Genomic DNA, 19,687 nt, shown 5'->3' on the forward strand with positions numbered 1-19,687 from the left:
ATGACGGAAGAAGATACAAAATCGAAGGATTCAGACAAACAATCTATTGCAGAAGGACTGGACTTAGAACTTGACTTTAGGAATGATCCTAGAGTTCAATGGTTTAAGGAACGCATTCTTACATACATAGGCATAAATGATGAGGAACTCTTCTACAATCTACTAGACGAAGGAGATGCAAAGCAAAAACTTGCGACTTTTATAACGGCTCCTCTTAAGCCAAACGAATTGTCCCTCGATAAACGTACATTTTACATTTCTAAAATAATTGTCGATAAGTTAATTCATGAGGACAAGGAATTTACGGAATGGCGTTAGTGATTCGCTCCTGTTTAACAATTTGTTTGATTTTTCAATGCTCAAATTATAATATATATTTATCTTAAATAATTTTACCTATTTCTTTAATATTATATACTACATACATTTTATTATGATGATGTCACAGGAATAATTCCACCACCACCACCTCCGCCATCAACAAAGAAAGGCAAGAAAGGTAAAAAAGGTAAAGCTGACGCTGTAGTAGAACCAGAATCTGAAGATGCAATTGAAGATGACAAGAAAGCAAAGAGTATGAAGAGTATGAAAAGTATGAAGAGCATGAAAAGTATGAAGAGTATTAAAAGTCTGAAAAGTATGAGAAGTATGAAAGGTAAATTCTATTTAATATTAGGTAACAGAGATTTAGCTTTTGTATGGCAATATTAACAAAAGCTAAATCTTAATTATTAGATTAACTGTAAGAAATATTAACCATCCATTATATAGCCAATGCCAGCTAATAAAGATTAACTGTAAGAAATATTAACCAACCCTTATATAGCCAATACCAGCTAACTTTAGAAACTAAGATTTTTTGTCCCCTGTGCCTGAGTTTACACTAGTTCACTTGCGTAAACTCAGGCGCAGGTTGTTTCTTCAAACCGAAAAACAACAATACTAAGTATTATTGTTTTGCCATCACCAATATAAAGCAGTGCTACCTACCTATCTGTAAAATCTAACACGATTTATTATTCGTTTTTCTTAAATTCTTTTTAATATTCGTTAAATAGTAAAAAGAATTTTCACAAAATGACATCAAATCGAATATTTTATTATATAAAGATTATAAATTTATAACATTTTGATGATATATTTAATGGTATCAATACCATTACTATTTTTACAATATTTTTATATAAGACCAAATGATTTTAACGCCTGGTTTCATACTTTTCTTGCAGAAGCGGATATAGACGATGGTAAGGTGTATTCTTCACATATAAATTACATTAAAATCATATTATGGAAATATAATAACAATATAAAAACTTATAGATGAAGAAGTACTCACAGCAGCAGCAGCTGTTACAGAAGTATTTGATTTAGAGGAAGGTGTGAGGACGTCCATAGACTTGCGATTGGATGAAGAGGAACCTCCATTGGTCGCAGAGGATTTATACTCATTTCCAGCGCGTAATTATTATTCTAAATAATTGGTTCATCCTTTTGATCATAATACTTTTAGTTTTCCGTCCGTAATCCGTAACAGCCTGTGAATGTCCCACTGCTGGGCTAAAGGCCTCCTCTCCTCTTTTTGAGGAGAAGGTTTGGAGCTTATTCCACCACGCTGCTCCAATTCGAGTTGGTAGAATTCACATGTGGCAGAATTTCAGTGAAATTAGACACATGCAGGTTTCCTCACGATGTTTTCCTTCACCGTAAAGCACGAGATGAATTATAATCACTTTTAGTTTTAAAAAGGTTTAATACATAAAATGTATGCTCCTGAATGTAGCTCCTGAAGATCTGGATCCCGAAGTTGATGGGACTTTGGAATTTTATACAGTCATTGTAAGTAAATTTTTTATTGCATACCCTCTAAATATCAGTTTTTTTTTAAGATTTCTGTTTTTAAGTAAGATATGCCTGATGGCATATCAAAAGCTATAAAGTGTAATTTCTTATTAATTTTAATTTAATTAACATAATGTTATTATGTTCATGGATTATTCATAAATATTTATTTAATAAAGTAAAGTAACAGCCTGTAAATGCCCATCTGCTGGGCTAAGGCCTCCTTTCTTTTTTGAAGAGAATTTTTTGGATTTTATTCCACCACGATGGTCCAATATGGGTTGGTGGATACACGTGCAATAATTTCACCACCAAGCACGAGATGAATTATAAAAAACAAATTAAGCGCATAAAGAAATAAAAATCCGTGGTTCTGAACCGGATTTGGACTCTAAGTCATCGGTTAAGGTTTACGTCTTCTAACCATTGGGCCATTACGGCATTTCGTTACTGTCGAACTAATATTGTAACGTATCTTACATTGGATTGAATACTTAAATCTAAAGTAATCATTATCATACCCAGTTCATTAAATAAAAGGTTCTCAAATAAATAATAAATGTGTGTTTTTTTTCTTAATCCAGCGATCAGTCCCACGTATAATCCAATATCCTAAGCTGGTACCAGTTTTCGGCGCGTTCACACCTCAAGTAACTAACAGGAATCGACGATACATCTATTTCATCAGACAGACTCAGGATGAAATACCATTGGCCGAAACACCTAAAATGACTAAGCAAAAAATGCCAGAGTATATTTTAGTGGGATCAACTAGCGGAAAAGTTCTAATGAGTTTAGGATTGCAACTTAAAGAGGTGAATTTATTATTTTAAAGTCTTGTTTAATGTCTATTTTATATGAAATTTGGACCATAACTGACTATAATAAAATCATCATAATGAGAATACTAGATACGTCATTCTATGTATTTTTTATTTAGCTCTGCGCTTTGTTAAGATGATTTAAACATATTAAAATTTATTTAGAAATCTAATTACTTTAAGCATCTTTAATTGTATATAATAATCAGAATCGACCAATTCTATACACTATATAATTTTGTTAACAAACTATTACAGACATTTATATCACTGTTCGAGAAGCAGTTTCGTGAAATAGTCTCTATGGGGACGGATCACCAGTCCACGACCGTTCTTTCTCGTCAGCTCTCGTACGCAGGACAACATTATCAAATGGAGGATAATACTTCAGAGGTATGTAATATTTTCTTTATTGAACTGTATAGTTCAAGATGATCCTTCAACAATATTTTTTCCACATTATTTTTGGTCTAAGCACACTAATAACGTATATAATTTTCTATTTAAAGGTGAATTATCTTCGCCCGTCCGACTACCGCAGAATGTCTAATGTTGCTAGAGGAGAAAATGCCGAGAGACGGTAAGTTAAGGAAAATTATTAAGCTACAAGTGTATAATATACTGTATCAGCCACAACTGCTAAGTATATTGTGTAATTTTTATGCACATTACTTAATTTTGTATCACTTGCATATTCTAAAAATAAGTAATTAAGTTTTAAGTAAGCAATATATATATATTAAATGCATTTAAAAAAACTAGCAACGTCGTTAGGTTTGTTGGCTATCGAGTACTGTGTGCTAATCATCTTGTTTTGTAAAAAAATTTGCATTAGCTGATATATATATATATATATTTAAGTCCTTATGTTTGATAATTGTTATTGTTATATGCAGGATTAAAAATATGCATTCCGAATCATCTACGGTTCCTCGAAAGTTAATACCAGCGATACCTACATCTTCAATAATTACACGGGTAAATAAAAACATATAGTCTATATGCTTATATATCGCAATTATATAATTATTATTGAATAGAAATATGATCGTTTTATAATAAAAAACGTAATTTGAATTGAGTTTATTCCACCAGTGTTTCATCCGTCGCATTAATAATATTACTCTAATTTTTTAAGTATGGATGAACTCTATATAATTTACGGCTAATATTATTGTTATCGTGAAATTAATAGTCCTATTAAAATTACTTATTTTATTTTTTATTTATAATTAATTCTTACATGTAACTATAGCGAAAATTCATAATTTTAACTTGTTTGTGGTATTTGTTGTTTTGTATTTTTCTCCTAACTAGATCAAAAATACAAAACAATAATTGTATGAGAAGTATCTAAGCTGTAACCAATATAAAATATGTTAATATTACTTTGAATATTAGTCCTAAGTACGAAATATATGGAATGTTATGTAAAATATTTTTACATCGACGCGTCTTTTAATCAAATCGTTTTTGTCACGTTTCAGGATATCTCTGATATGGATGCTCCGATTTCAGAAACAAAGGATGACTTTGAAAAGAAACCCACCGCATCGGAAGTCATAACTGATATTAAAAATCTCGTGGGAATTGTGGAATGGTAAGGTTATTACATTTGTGAAATGTTACATTCAATATTATTTTAGTTCGTTTTTATTATCAGATAATAAATTTCAATATATATTTACTCCATCATGTAAAATTGATTATGTTCTGTTTATGTGAGTAGCTTATGTGGATGTTGTCTTAGTAATTGGAATACATTCCGTCTTAATCTATTTCTTCTATTTGCGTTTCTCATAGAAATTCCGTTATTTTCCCTTTCTTTATTCTAAAAGTTTAATCTGATTGGATATTTATTTTTATTTATAAATATAAACAATATTTGAATGTATTTTAAACACAAAATAGAGTTACTATTATATAAAACAGTGTGTTACTAAAAATAGCGGATATATAAGTATCAATAATTAAATAACGCTAACATTGCCGTGTTGATGCAATGACGTTATATTGTCTCATGTCGGAACTTGTTACATCGACAACTTTAATGTCCGACGTATCTAGTGCAGGAAGAAATCGAGTAACTTTTCTGACATCACAACTGCAAGACGTAATATGTCCTGTAAAAAGATATATTATATCAATAAACCGTGTTATGTATTTTTTTTATAGAATAGGAAGGCGGACGAGCATATGGGCCACCTGATGGTAGGTGGTCACCAACGCCAATAGACATTGGCATTGTAAGAAATGTTAACCATCGCTTACATCACCAATGCGCTACCAACCTTGGGAACTAAGATGTTTTGTCCCTTTTGTCTATTACACTGGCTCACTCACCCTTCAAACCGGAAAACAACAATACCAAGTAGTGTTTTGCGGTAGAATATCTGATGAGTGGGTGTTACCTACCCAGACGACCTTGCACAAAGCTCTACCACCAGTAAAAAATTTATTTATATGGATATATTTTTGTTTACTTTCATTCTAAGTTCCATTTAAATAAACAACTATTTGCAGTGTATTTAGTTATATAAATATTAGTGAAATAATTAAGTGATACTATCTACATACTAATGTGGATAAAATGGGCAACTGAATTTTAAACCAGTTTCATACCACCGATTCAGCTGACAGTTTTAAACATATTCTCCAGGTCTGGGGATTATATAATCTAGTACGTATAACAAATTTAATTTTGGTTTTTGATAGAATTTGGATTACATAGATTATATGATACTTTTTTAATAAATCTTATTAGTGTTCCTTTCTTAAAAACCTTTAAAAATACTCTTCAATAGGTAACTAGCCAAGTGCTAGCGGCTTGGCGGTGAAGAAAAGCATTCTCAGGAAACCTGCATGTGTCATGAAAATCTTCCACTTTAGTTTATTTATGACTACTTTATATTTAATCTTAGTTAAGTTTGATTTTCCAAATCCAAGGACAATTGAGCACATTGAAGGTGACATACAGCTGCCAATGCCAAACATACCAGCTCTAACGGAAGAGCGTTCACCTGGACATATTGAGTTCAATGATCCTGAATTGACTACTCAGCTAGAAGAGGCTGTCATGATGTGGCAATCTCACATCGATTCTACGATATCAGCATGTTTGGGGAAGGTGGAATAATAGACTATTTTTATTTTTTTATTTCATTTTTTTTTTATAATAATAGAAGTTATAATATAATATAAATAAGCATATTCATACTTTTGTATGTTTTGTTTTTTACATTAAAATACAGTAAAAATTATTTACATACAATATTTGCATCAAATGGCATTATGAGATTAATTTCCATTATTATCACCCAGACACGAGAAGGCGAGGGTCCAGTGGCAGAGTACAAATACTGGCGTGAGAGAGATGCTGAGATATCACTTCTCGTGGAACAGCTGAAACAACCGATGGTTGTCAAAATATTGTCACTTTTGAAGAAAGCATCTCCTTCTTATTTGGAGGTAAATTTTGTTTTAGTTTATTTCTTGATCTTCGAAACACAATTTACAAATTATCGACATAAAAGCAAGATACAAGTTCTCGTACCGACCACAATTTTACCTTATCCATTGTCATGGCTATGTGCAATTAAAGCTTGGAAATAATTCAATTCTCACTGTTTTAACAACACTATACAACTAATAGCCTGTTATTAATGTTGATTACAGGGTTTCCAGAACTATAAAGAGAAACTAATGGAACAATATAATCTTGCTGGAGATAATCTCAAGTTTTTGTCAACACTAATGCGTTTTTTCACCGTAAGTTTTTATCACAGAAGCAGATGTTTGAATAACAAATTATTAAAATATTTATAACTAGTTTCGCCCGTGACTTCGCCCGCGCTTAATAGGTGGGAAGGGGGGGTAGCTGTCAGTGACCAATGTCCGTTCGTGGGTTTTAGCTTGATGCGTATCAAATTTCATCAAAATAGGTTCAGTGGTTTAGCCGTGAAAGCATAATAGACAGAGTTAGTTTCGCATTTATAATAAAAGTAAAGATTTATAATAGTAGACGGTGTAGAAGTAGATAATAACTAAACAACTTCTTTCGTCTTAGAAAGCTAGCTTCGATAGTGTGTATATGTGCTAATCATAACGAATTTACAACAATTATACGAGGACATGGCATTTAGATCTCTCACGACAGTTTCAATATTTAAAAAAAAAAGCTCATCAATCATTTTACGTCGGTTAATTCAATATCAAAATAGTGAGAAATAATGTTAAAATAGATCTACTTAATATATTACTTAAATTCCTGTTGTTTTTGTTTCATAATTGTGTTAAATGATATGGATTGTTAATTTTATTTTTCATTTTTAAAACATGTTTACTTGATAATCTATGAATGTTATGTACATTTATAATTGATAAGTATCAGTTGTTTATGTGTGTATGTTGTGGGTGTGTGTGTGTGTTATATGTGTATTGTTAGTGTGCTTATTAAATAAATAAATATATTTACTACAGGTGATAGAAGACGATTCTTCACTCCAACAAGTAATCGACATGTTACCGGAACTTGTTGAAAGTATCTACATGATGTGGGTACTTTCAAAAGGTTATCGCACAGATGAAACGATGATTCCGTTACTTGAAAGAATTTCATGGGCCTTGTGTAATAAATTGGAGCGATTTCTGAATGTTTACAAGCTATTCGAGTAAGATTTCACTACATTGTATTGTCATTATTTTAAAAATATTGTAATTTTGATCGTTTTAAAATTTTCAATCAGTTTTTATCAAGCGATTCTGATAACTTAGTTCCCGATTAGTATGAGATTATAAGAATTGTATACTCATAAGATGTTACTTTTGTTATAAAATATAATTTGTTATAGTAAGCAAAATGATGAGATTCTATCGCTCGCCCGAGCTGGTCAAAAGATAATGGAAATGTGGCATACTCTGTATAAGGAAACTAGACGTAACATTGAATTGAGCGGTAAGGGAGCGCGCTGGGAATTCGACCAACCGTTGCTGTTCACTCGCACCGACTACATCGGTACCGTTGCTAGAGATCTAGGAGACGTTGTGCAGGTAAATGATAATCAAAGATCAAATCAAAATCAAAATAAATTTCAACCAAATTCAGAACCAAACAACAATAAAAATCAAAAGTTTCTACAAGCTCTTTTGAAGCGCTATTTTACAAGATAAATTAAATTTTGTAAAGAGAAGAACTGGCAAGAAATTCAGTGGTTAGTCATTTTCATCAATCAATATAATATAAGATATACCTTATTTATTAATGATTTTATGACAAAAGCTTAAAATTAGTTATTTACTTAATTGGTGTTTATTACATAATCATTACGTCATACAGGTACTAATCGATTTTGAGCGTATATTTGGTAATGAATTAAAATCGATAATAAGCGATCCAACTCAAATTGACGATGTACGGAAGAGGGTCAAGAAGCTTATATACCCAATACGTACTATCGACTTCAGTGTGTTCGTGTTTGACAATAAAGAGAACTGGGATGTCATCATGGGTGACTTCTGGAACGAAGTTAGATATTTGGAAGAAGAAGCTAAAAATTATATAAATCAAAGCTTTGGTAATTTACGGTAAGTTTCTTAGTGGATACAGGTCTTAAGTTCACAATCACTAATTATTGTTTAGCTATAACTACAATGCTGTGTCTTCTTCTCTCAAATATCAAATCAAAAATGTCAGAAAGAGAAAAAAACAGTGTTTAATTTAACTGCGGCTAAGCAACGTTACAATTAAGGTCGTGATCATTAAGTATTGAGTAATAATTATTTATAATATGATTACATGATATTACATTATAATATTTGAATTGAGTGATCTGGTTGCATTTATGTTATTTATCGAAGAATACTCGACATGATTGTGAAACACTACGGTTCTCATCATGTACCTAACGTCACAATCATGCTGATAATTTAATTTTACTTATATTAAATATCGACCATTTCTTCATAAACAGTAACATTGAAACCAGATTAGAAAATAATAAATATTCAACTCCATGTATCACGTATTTTAAAGAGTGTATATTTATTTAGATCCTCAGAAGAAGCTCTAGATGTGCTTCTTAAATTCCTAGAGTTCGACACAAGGGAGGCTATTAGACGTCAACTCGCTACGAAATTCGACCTCGTCATGCGACAGTTCATTAAAGAGATAACAGCTATAGAAGATAAATTCACCGTATGTCATTTCGAATACTAAATGCACATTAATATATAAGACATATATTAGTTACATAGTATTGTTAGTAAATGGTAAAATTAACATCATACCGTAGTCCAAGCCTTTTCCAAAGCTATAATATAAATATGTTTTATTTTTTCTATAGCGTTTTCGTAAAAATCCACCTTTACTTCGAAATCACCCGCCGGTCGCCGGCGCCATCTACTGGGCAAGGGCTCTCTTCAATAAGATGAAACAACCCATTATGAAGTTCAAGAAAGTGAGTATAAAATATATTTTTTCTTCACTGTCTGCTTTATTTAATAGTATGGAAAAATCCAAAACCTATTACAAATACGCACATTCGTGTCCAGTCAATTATGTGTTCATTAGATCTTAGCTTGGCAAACATTTTCTGGCATAATACGTTTTTCGATTTTTTTTCCTCGTATACAAAGGAATTTTTCTTACATAAAACGAGTCGAATCACAAAGACATTCGCCTGCAAAATACTTAGAAATTTAAATATTAAATTGAACAAGGCAAGAGAACGTTTTCTTCACTATTCTGATCTAAATATAAATATTTTCAAAGGTACCAGAACTTAACGATTGCGAGCAAAAGAAAACCGCCTTCTTACAATACAAAGCGTTCTCCAAACTTATAAAGGAATATGAGGAAGCTAAATATAGGGATTGGGTTAAGGATGCTTCAGACTTCGTCGATAATACGATGAAGAAGAATATACTACACGTCGTGTTCAAGAAGGAAGAAGGTATTATATCGTTTTTTATAGTCTTTTAAATGTCTCACTACTGGCTGGTATATTATTCAACCACGCTGTTCCAATTTTTTGAAACATGCAGATATTCCTTACTATGTTTTCCTTCCAAATAAATTATAAACACATATGAAGCATATGGAAACTCAGCGGTGATTGCCCACTGGAACCCGCTATCTTCGTTATTTATTTAGGAATAATAGCGTCGTAATTATTAATACCGGCTTTTGTCATTAAAATATCTGACGATGGAACATGGTAATCTTATTACTCTTTTTTACAGGAGAATTTTAGTAACTTGGTTGTATAAAATTAGTTTTTGCACCATCCATTTATCAAGTAAAATAATTTGATATCATCCTTATCATGCCATCAATCAAATTGGAACCTTTTTCATTTTGTTTTATGAAATACATTGCTGAGTAAATTGCCTACTCCTCTTGATGAGAATGTGCATGGATTATTTCGTCATGTCATTCCATTGCAGGTTGGATGTTCTCGTGGCAGATTTTCATTCTATACAATACATATATACACGTTTCCTCATGTTATTTTCCATTACCGCACAAGAATAACAATGCACATGAAATTTTACTATTGTTTCTCCATAACAAATGTATATATTATCATTATTATTTTGACTACTATTATATACATGCATAATATAATATAAAAATAAAGAAAACCCATATACAAATGAAATATTCTCTCAAATTAATATTTTTTCGTATTGTAATAAAAAATAGATCCAATGACATCAAAGGGTCGAGGGATGCAACTGACTGCAGCGGGAAGAGCCCATGTGGCCAAAAAGAAAGCGTCTAACATGTCCATTAAGCCCATTGATATAGTAAACAAGGAGATCGCTGACAAACGCAGGAGAGACAAAGCTTGTATGTGCTACACGTATATAAATTTTAAGTTTAGACAGTAAAGAATGCTAGTATCAGCTTTTTATCGGACATTTTGTAAAAACAAGCAATAGTATTTTTTAACATAGGATAAAAAATATGTTATTAATTTAGTAATGTTGATGCGGATTCCTGGACAACACTATGAGAATGTGAGATCACCGAGCTCCGTGTCACTTCTAGCGAAAGAAGGATTGGTAAATGCATTTTAATACATTTCTTTTTGTATTTCATTGGCGCTGTAAGAAATATCAACCATTCCTTGTATCGCCAATGCGCTACTAAGCTCGAATAAAAATAATAATAATATCTTGGGACAATATTCACACACGGCCATCTGATCCCAAATTAAGCTTGTGCTATGGAAACCAGACAACTGATATACTACATATTCTACTTTTCTTTTTGTAAATACATACTTATATAGATAATTACACCCAGACTCAGGACAAACAGACATGTTCATGCAAACAAATGTTTGTCCTGGGTGGGATTCGAACCCACAACCTTCGTCGTGAAAGGCAGGTATCTTACCAACCACGCCAACCGGCTCGTCAAATGAAGATGTTATGTCCCTTGTGTACTGATTTCACTCATCCGTCCAAACCGGAACACAACACTACTAAGCATTGCTGTTTAGTGGTATTATATCTGATGAGTGGGTGGTGACGGGCTTGCTCAAGGCCTGCATTACCTACCACCAAGTAACTGTGTTACTAAGTTTTCATATAAATAAAAAAATATATTACATAGCGCTTTCGCCAAAAACTGTTTGTTCAGGATATTATGATAATTATTGTGTAATTAGTGTTTTTTTTATATTTCTCCATGTTTTATTGTAATTTAAAAGGCCTCAAGTTCGGTCATGCCAAAACAACTTATGAGACTTTTCTGTTAAAAAAAATTGGCAGGCAGCACTGCCAATTTTTTTTATACCCGTATACCCGTACTTCGGAAAACATACGATTCAATTCTTATTCATACACACATATTATTCACACATCGGTCCAGTAGTCAAGATTTTGAGCTGATCGGATGTATTTTTGTTATGTCTATCTTATATTAAAATCATTAATTTTAGTTGTATAAAATTAAATTTGTTTATACAAGTTTATACAGTTGTTCACTATAATATATGTTACGAAATTGGCGAGTCTACGTTAAGAATAACCACAGTGGCCAATTTCGGCTAGGAGCACTTAACTCACTATTGTAAAATAAATACGAAAATTCTCTTTTTTGAATCAAAATGTTCACGTTATTACAGACCGATGTTACTTGGAGAGATATGACAGTTCACAAGCTGATGCAAGAGTATGACCTAGAGTTTCAGCCTAATTTCGACAGGCACATCTTCCTAATCATACATGAGGCGGAGCTTATGGAGAAATTAGGTTAAATTTCATTACTATTTTATACGAATCTAATTTATAATGTCTTATATAAGAATAATGAATATAAAAGTAGTTTTAGTATGTGAAATGTTCTTAATTTTAAAAACTTCTGAACACAAAAACGTATGTACTTGGGAACTTACTCATTAAATTCCCCTTTTAATTAAATTGTATCCTTATATTAATAAGTGTGAAAATGTTTATGCAATCATAGTGTAAGAACAATAATAAGTAATTGCACTACAATAAGAAGGCATCGATGATATATTGTTTTAAAAGTTTCAATAAAGACTCGAAATAATCTAAAACTGACACGAATTAATAACTCAAAAACTGATAGCAGTGCGTTTATTTGTTTTTTTTTCTATGTTTTAGTATATATAGCATAAGTTAGCTGTGGCTTTTTTTTTACAAAAACTGGAAAAACGCATTACGTGTTTCCCCCACGAGAACGGTGGTTTTTGTTACCCCGTGTGGTACTCGCCGGTGTCCAAGGCGCTGAGTGGGTCCCGAACATCCGAACCCACTAAAAACCAGCGCCTTAACAAGGAGCGCACCGGGATCGCTTAAGTTAAGCTGTCGCTAAGTTAAAGCACGTTTAACTGATTTTTACTTACTTAATTAAACATAACTAAAACTACTAATTTAAAAACGCCTTCTAATAACAATTTTATTATGAATAGTATAATGTTACAAAACTAGGGATTTAAATGTCGTAAAAATCTACTTAAACAGGGTTCGACGTACCGCTCAATATTCGCGATGTGTCTATGCAAAAGGCTCGACTTTACTACGAACTGGAAGCGTTAGAGAACGTGATACTGAAATACAATGCTAGCACAGCATCCCTCAGTATATCAGAAACGCACCTTATGAAGAAGCATCTTCTAGACATGGAGAGACATATCCTACCGGGATTGACCAGGATCACTTGGACGGCTTTGGGGATAAATGATTATATAAAGGATATTACGAAGGGTAACTTTAATATTTCTTTTACATACAATATTTGAGGAAAATTTAATTTTATTTATTTTTCTTATCGTCGTTCTGACGTTAAAATACTTAACTATTACTTATAAACTTATATCTAATTTGAAAAAGTATACATAAATTAATAAGAAATTGCAGATTTAAATCGCTTTTACTCAAAATTTCATTCTACATTTGCCCATTTTTAGGCGAGAACTCACTGAAAGCTATATATCAACAATTAAAGATGGTGGAAAAAGAAATTCAGTTTCTGCTCGATCAGATAGAAATGTTTGATTTATTCCCTTGTGTGCGGCCAAAGAACTACGTCGACCCAAATACAGGGGAACCAGATGATACATGGATATATCCTTGCAAGGTTCATCAAAATTATGATTGAAATCAAGTCATGAGTAAACTATTGAATTAAGAGCATTATATTCATTAACCTATTCAATTTTAGACTTACTTCGTGGAGGTGGAAAATGACCGACTCGAGCGTACTGCGAACTTATCCCGACTCTATGACCGCATCGGTCCCAATCTTATGAAACTTGAATACCTGATTCTTGGAACCAGCACTGGACGCTCCGAAGTCATGTCATCATACTACACCTTCTGGGAAAAGAAAATTTTCAAAAGCCTTGTTACGTAAGCACTTTGTCTTTTGTTTTTGTATGTATGGTAATATTTTGTAACGTTAGATATTTTTGAATAGTTACGATTATAAATAATTTGATCCTAATTAATTAAAATAATAACAATCAGAAAAAATATCACATAGGTATTTCATCGAGTGACATAATTTCATCGATTATTATAAATTTTAAATGCATTAAGAGACAATACAATAATAATCTGAAATTCGTGTATAGGTTGCAATACTTGTAAAACAAAACTAGTCTAGGTCTATAACAATTAATAACAGATTTTCCGCACATTATTTATTACCGGTATTAAGGACTAATGAGCCAATGGAACTGCTTATGTTAACGACTGTAAGATGCATATTCAACAAACGTACAAATGATACAATAAAAACCAATCATATTTGTATTTACACTTTCAGGCTAACTCTGGAGAATCTCCAACAGTTCCAGAGCACTTTAAGTGGCAACACGCCGCTGTTCCAGGTGGACGCGGTGCTCGCGGCACCTGATATCGCCGCGCGCCCTGCACCCTCCGAGCTCTGCAACATACTCGGATATAACATCAAACACTTCTTGAATAGGTCACTTTATATAAATATGCATGACTGTGTATTTACAAAAAACCGTATTTATGGTATGGTCAGACGGTAGGGCGGGATCGCGACTACTAGTTAACTTAGAAGAAAAAGATGTCAAACAGCGCCGTCGCGCTTGGAGGACCATGTCCCGCCATCTTTGTAACTACTAATATGAATACTCATAGAACTGAATGAACACAACGCGCTGCCGTCTTGCCAGCGTCCCCTTACCGTCCACCCCCACTGTCTAACCAAGGTTCACCAAACGTACGGTTGTTATTGTATTTTACATAAATACTGACTAAAGTGCTCGAAGATGACGAAAAACATCGTGAGGATACCTGCATGTGTCGAATTACACTGAAAATCTGCTTATATAATTACCAACTCGCATCAAAGCATTATGGAATAAGCTCCATACCATCTCTTCAATGGGTGAAGATATTGCCCAACAGTGGAACACATACAGATTGTTATTTATTCAAATCTTATTTAAGTGGGTCATGCCATTGAAATAAGACGGATATAACAGTCTGTAAATGTCCCAAATTGGGTTAGGCCTTCTCTTCTTTTTGAGATTATTTTATTAAAAGATAATGTTTAAGTGGCAATCTTTTATAATGTATGTATTTAGCAGAACAACGTCAAACTATTTTGTTTTTATAGATTGACTACTTTCCCTCGTTGGATGAAAAAAACTTGCATCCCATGCCCTCCTCAGAGGATTGTCGAGGCGACAGGCAATGAGTTCTACGTCTTCTCCTATTTCGAGGATATACTACGAGTGGTTGCCATTAATGATGTCACGCTTCTCATACAAGATACTGTGTATCGCCTTACGCAGGATATTAACACTTATATACAAAAGTAAGAATCGTGTTTTAAATATACATTTAATTAAAACTAGAAATCAATAAAAACGTTAAGAACAATTTTAACTTAATACTGTGTTCTGAAATTATGGATGTTATATATATATTTGTTGCTCATCATAACCGCATTTTTGAATATAAAAGGTTTTCTAGATTTTAAATAATTTATTACTGATTTTTTACACCAGATGGCACAAGTATCAACATTTATGGGCTTTCGATAAGCATCTTTCTTGTGAAAAATATGTTCAAAAATATGAACAGATCCATAAATATGATGAAAAATTTTTCTTCTTCGAAGATATTATAGCAGACTTAAATGCTCATATAAAATATGTGGATATCGGGGCTATAAGAGTTAATTTACGGCCGATAATACACCAAGTGCAGGGACACGCACAAGAATGGAAAGATATCCTTGGTCAATGTATTGCATCAAAAACAAAAATGAATATGTATGATTTGAAAAATCAAATCGAGGTATGTTCACATTCTTCTAACTATTATTTACAAACGAAGTGATAATTAAAATATATTATGATTATTTTAAGGAGTGTTGGTACGTGTATAGGATAAAGTGAGAGAATTTTTATATTGGGCTGTAACCTACTTAGTAATTTCATTTATTAATATGTTTATAATAATCACATTTAGGCTTTAATTAAACATTATGTTTACAGATATATATATTAAATTTAACAATAGCTTTTGTACTAATGACCGAAATAGTGATAAATATATATATATATTTATCACTATATAAAATCTAATCTTAAAACTTATTCCTCAGTCTCTTCGAATGACGATGAACATGAACATTAAAGGACTCGAAGACTTCAAGCTGGTGATGGCAACCATTACACAAGTGCAACAATTTACGATTACAGCTGAAGTGAAATTTAGAAATATGCAGGAAATTTTTCACATATTACGACAACACGGCATTGATGTAAGCGTGATAATCGGGAAATTTGTTGTTTGGTTCTATTTATATTCTTTATTTTTTTTTTCTTTTTCAATTCATGTTTCAGAATTAAACGACAAAAAAAAACGATTTATAATTTATTAAAATCATCTACTAAATGTTTTAGGTATCCGATGGTGACATTGATTTCGCCAAAAATCTTGAATCGTCTTGGGGTAGTCTTTACCAAACTTCATTGTTTCGGGGCAATACCCTCGAACAGACAAAAGATAAGTTCTCCAAACTGAATGTGGTTGAGATTGCCAATTTCCTAAGAGAGTTAGACGACTTCGTTGAAAAGTTTGATATTGAAGGACCAGGTACAGTCGGAGATGATATGGATAGAGGACTTTTGCTTATGGAGGTAAAAAGTTTTACATTACTTACTCGATCAGGTAGTATTTTAATCTTAAATCGCGAACTTACATTTATAAGAACAACAATCCCTAAAAAAATAATTTCATCTCTTTTACTGAAGGTACCGGGTTTCGATCCTGGTACCTCTCGCATGCTAAGCGAGCGCTCTACCATCTGAGCTACGTCCCCGTTGAAAACTTATGGGAATTACATAGACAATACCACGAATAGAAGTTTAAGTACTAAATACTATTATGTACTATAAAAAAACAAATTGGAGACGCCAGGTATCGATCCTGGTACCTCTCGCATGCTAAGCGAGCGCTCTACCTTCTGAGCTACGCCCCCGTTGAAAACTTATGGGAATTACATAGACAATACCATGAATACAAGTTTAAGTACTAAATACTATTATGATACTATAAAAAACCAAATTGGAGACGCCAGGTATCGATCCTGGTACCTCTCGCATGCTAAGCAAGCGCTCTACCATCTGAGCTACGTCCCCGTTGAAAACTTATGGGAATTACATAGACAATACCATGAATAGAAGTTTAAGTACTAAGTACTATTATGTACTTTAAAAAACAAATTGGAAACGCCAGGTATCAATCCTGGTACCCTCTCGCATGCCCTGATCTGAATCTGAGCTACGCCCTCGTTGAAATGTTGTGGCAATTATAAAGATTATATCTCGAGTAAGAATTTTAGCACTAAATAGTATTATTATGCTATAAAATAAACATTGAAGGCGCCGGGTATCAATTCCGGTACCTCTCGCATGCTAAGCGAGTGCTCTACCATCTGAGCTACGCCCCTGTTGAAAACTTCGGGAATAACATAGACAATACCTCGAGTAAAAGTTTCAGTACTAAATAATATTGTTGTACGTAAAAAAAAAACAAATTAAAGACGTTGTCTAATTGATCCCGTCACCTCTCACATGCTAAGCCAGCTCTGTAACATTTAAGCTACGCTTATGTAATTAGCTAAAAAATAACTTAGTAATTAGCTTCTCCATTCGCTTGCAACAAAAATTTTGCCTTTTGTTACATACATTTGTAAAAGTATTAATTCTTTACAAGTTAATATTTTACAATTTCTCTTTAATTTCTTTTTATCAATATGTTTCAAGTACAATTAGTTTAAGTACATAGCGTAATAAAGCAGACTAATACGATGGCAGCAAAGTAGATACGGACATCTACATAATAGCAATTTTTCAGGAGAGCACATTAAGTAAAAAATTGTTACCATTTCGACGATTTATGTATCAATTAACTTGAAATTTTCCATGATGATTTAAAATAACATTTTTTATTCATTGTATAACGGGTTTTATGACTATTTATAATATAATTTATTTAATAATTATAATATAATTTATTTATTGATATATATTATGTGTGTTTTATATTTGCATTTTTTTATTAATTTGTTTAATCATAAATTAATGTTATCTTTTTTATTATTGGAGCACCACCTACTTCATATCCTATGAGTTATCACTTACTCCGTTGGTTGCCTGGAAGAGATCGCTATGTAGCGATAAGGTCGGCGAAATTGTATATTACTTTTATTTAGGCTGAATTCATGGTTTTGTATTTTTTTTTTCTGCTCTTTGTGGTGTACAATTAAGTATAAAGTAGAAAGTAAAGTATTTCATTGTTTTCTGAAATAATGTAGATGTATTTTTTTACTTTGTAAAAGCCTCAACGTAAAAGAAGACATCTGCCTGATATCCATTTATTCGTTGTAATCAAAATAGAGGTCATTCTAATTAAAATATTTAATAAATTAAGGTAACAACCTCCAGAACTATTTTTTAAGGATATTTAAAGAAATCTAAGCGATATAAAAACAGTATTTAACATTTTTAGAGTAACATTTTGTGGATGTCTTCATTTACTTGTCATATATCATTTCACATAGCTTCATCTACGTCTCTCAGTTAAACTCATTTAATTTCCTAAGCCACACAAATGTTTTGTTTTATTATTTATTCATAATAATTATATATTTTTGTTTATGGACAAAAAAACCAAAACTATTTTTAAGTAAATTATACTTTAGATTAACTATTAAAGAAAATCATTTTTTTATTAATTAATATAAATGAAGTATAATGCTAATATACATATAAAAAATGAATATCACTGTTTCTTAAAAGTATAATCACCCTTGCAATTTACAGAATATCAGGCTATTTTTAATCACTCGGTTAACTGTTTTATTGGTAACGAGCTGTGTCCGCCGTTCCACCCGTGTATAACTTAAAGATATCACTAAAAGTGGACTTATAGTATTTCAGTAATAACAACATTTTTAGTTTCATTTTCGTGGGATATTAGTATTTATTGGTTTTCGCCGCATCCAAATCTAGATAGGGCAACATACAATTGGCCATTAGAAAATCAGAATTCCCTTAAATCTGTTCCGACATATTTTAATTTCTGTCTCTGTGCTTCAATTATTATGACTGCAAACGATAACTTCATAAGAAATTGTATCCTTTTAAAACTGAAAGGTAAATCTAACTATTAAAAAAACGAGTAATTATAAATTTAACAAAACAATGAGAAAAAAATCTTAGCAAATAATGGATTATTTTAGAACTAATTTGATTGCCATAAAAAAGGTTATAGTAAGTCATCCTTAAATGATACACATATGATATCGTGGACGCTTTTTTATCTTTTAAGAAAAACAATTTCTGGCTTACGTGATTGTTGCTTAACTTTAACCGTTTAGGCAGCGCACGCAACGGAAGCTTTCAAAAAAAATACATTTCCCCGTTTATGCAATATTTTTGGTTTTTTTTATAGAATAGGAAGGTGGACGAGCATATGGTCCACCTGATGGTAAGTGATCACCAACGCCCATAGACATTGGCATTGTAAGAAATGTTAACCATCGCTTTTAAAAAAAATCTTATAACGAAACAATTATCATCACTTTCAAACTACTTCTAATGAAAAAGATGAGGTGCGAATAAACTAAGTTATTATTTAAATTCTGCGTCGTCAACTGCTGTTGATATTCCAACGCTGTGTTTGATATTTTTGTAAAATTCTTGATAGAAACTAATATTTTAAGGATAAATAATGTAGAGTACTATAAAGAATATGATTTAAAAAAAAGGGCGATAAATTAACAGGATACCTGCGTAACCACGTATGCGCAAGAGTGTGATAAGTGAGTGATGTCTTTGTTTGCGGTTCAATCATCTGTGGATACTCCGAAATAAAGGCGCACAAATTCAAATGTCCGTTTCTACTGCGGCGTTTTTTAAAATTGGAATGTAGATGTATTCATTTACATACCAGATAATTGTAATTACTTAGAAAAATTTAAAATGTTTAATATAAAC

The 19,687-nt window shown here is 32.1% G+C and overlaps 1 protein-coding gene and 2 non-coding genes across 3 annotated transcripts in view; 1 reads left to right on the forward strand and 2 right to left on the reverse strand.

Annotated features, from left to right (window-relative positions):
• The window catches only part of LOC126774717 (dynein axonemal heavy chain 10), a 57,905-nt gene continuing 38,218 nt past the window's right edge, over nt 1-19,687 (forward strand). Inside the window, exons 1-29 of the mRNA XM_050496254.1 lie at nt 1-313; nt 449-655; nt 1,324-1,461; nt 1,784-1,839; nt 2,427-2,657; nt 2,922-3,056; nt 3,173-3,243; nt 3,560-3,641; nt 4,151-4,263; nt 5,610-5,790; nt 5,985-6,131; nt 6,339-6,431; nt 7,143-7,216; nt 7,514-7,712; nt 7,999-8,246; nt 8,712-8,856; nt 9,005-9,118; nt 9,433-9,613; nt 10,366-10,512; nt 10,645-10,727; nt 11,798-11,924; nt 12,660-12,902; nt 13,106-13,275; nt 13,360-13,547; nt 13,966-14,127; nt 14,791-14,991; nt 15,185-15,476; nt 15,787-15,945; nt 16,088-16,324. Of these exons, the coding sequence (XP_050352211.1) occupies nt 1-313; nt 449-655; nt 1,324-1,461; nt 1,784-1,839; nt 2,427-2,657; nt 2,922-3,056; nt 3,173-3,243; nt 3,560-3,641; nt 4,151-4,263; nt 5,610-5,790; nt 5,985-6,131; nt 6,339-6,431; nt 7,143-7,216; nt 7,514-7,712; nt 7,999-8,246; nt 8,712-8,856; nt 9,005-9,118; nt 9,433-9,613; nt 10,366-10,512; nt 10,645-10,727; nt 11,798-11,924; nt 12,660-12,902; nt 13,106-13,275; nt 13,360-13,547; nt 13,966-14,127; nt 14,791-14,991; nt 15,185-15,476; nt 15,787-15,945; nt 16,088-16,324 (4,737 nt within the window). The remainder of the gene's footprint in view (nt 314-448; nt 656-1,323; nt 1,462-1,783; nt 1,840-2,426; nt 2,658-2,921; nt 3,057-3,172; nt 3,244-3,559; nt 3,642-4,150; nt 4,264-5,609; nt 5,791-5,984; nt 6,132-6,338; nt 6,432-7,142; nt 7,217-7,513; nt 7,713-7,998; nt 8,247-8,711; nt 8,857-9,004; nt 9,119-9,432; nt 9,614-10,365; nt 10,513-10,644; nt 10,728-11,797; nt 11,925-12,659; nt 12,903-13,105; nt 13,276-13,359; nt 13,548-13,965; nt 14,128-14,790; nt 14,992-15,184; nt 15,477-15,786; nt 15,946-16,087; nt 16,325-19,687) is intronic.
• Nucleotides 16,593-16,665, reverse strand: Trnaa-agc (transfer RNA alanine (anticodon AGC)). The gene has a single exon. It is a non-coding gene; the product is annotated as a tRNA-Ala (tRNA).
• Trnaa-agc (transfer RNA alanine (anticodon AGC)) lies at nt 16,753-16,825 on the reverse strand. Its single transcript has one exon. It is a non-coding gene; the product is annotated as a tRNA-Ala (tRNA).

Source organism: Nymphalis io, chromosome 17 (assembly GCF_905147045.1).
Source record: "Nymphalis io chromosome 17, ilAglIoxx1.1, whole genome shotgun sequence".
NCBI classification, from domain to species: domain Eukaryota; kingdom Metazoa; phylum Arthropoda; class Insecta; order Lepidoptera; family Nymphalidae; genus Nymphalis; species Nymphalis io.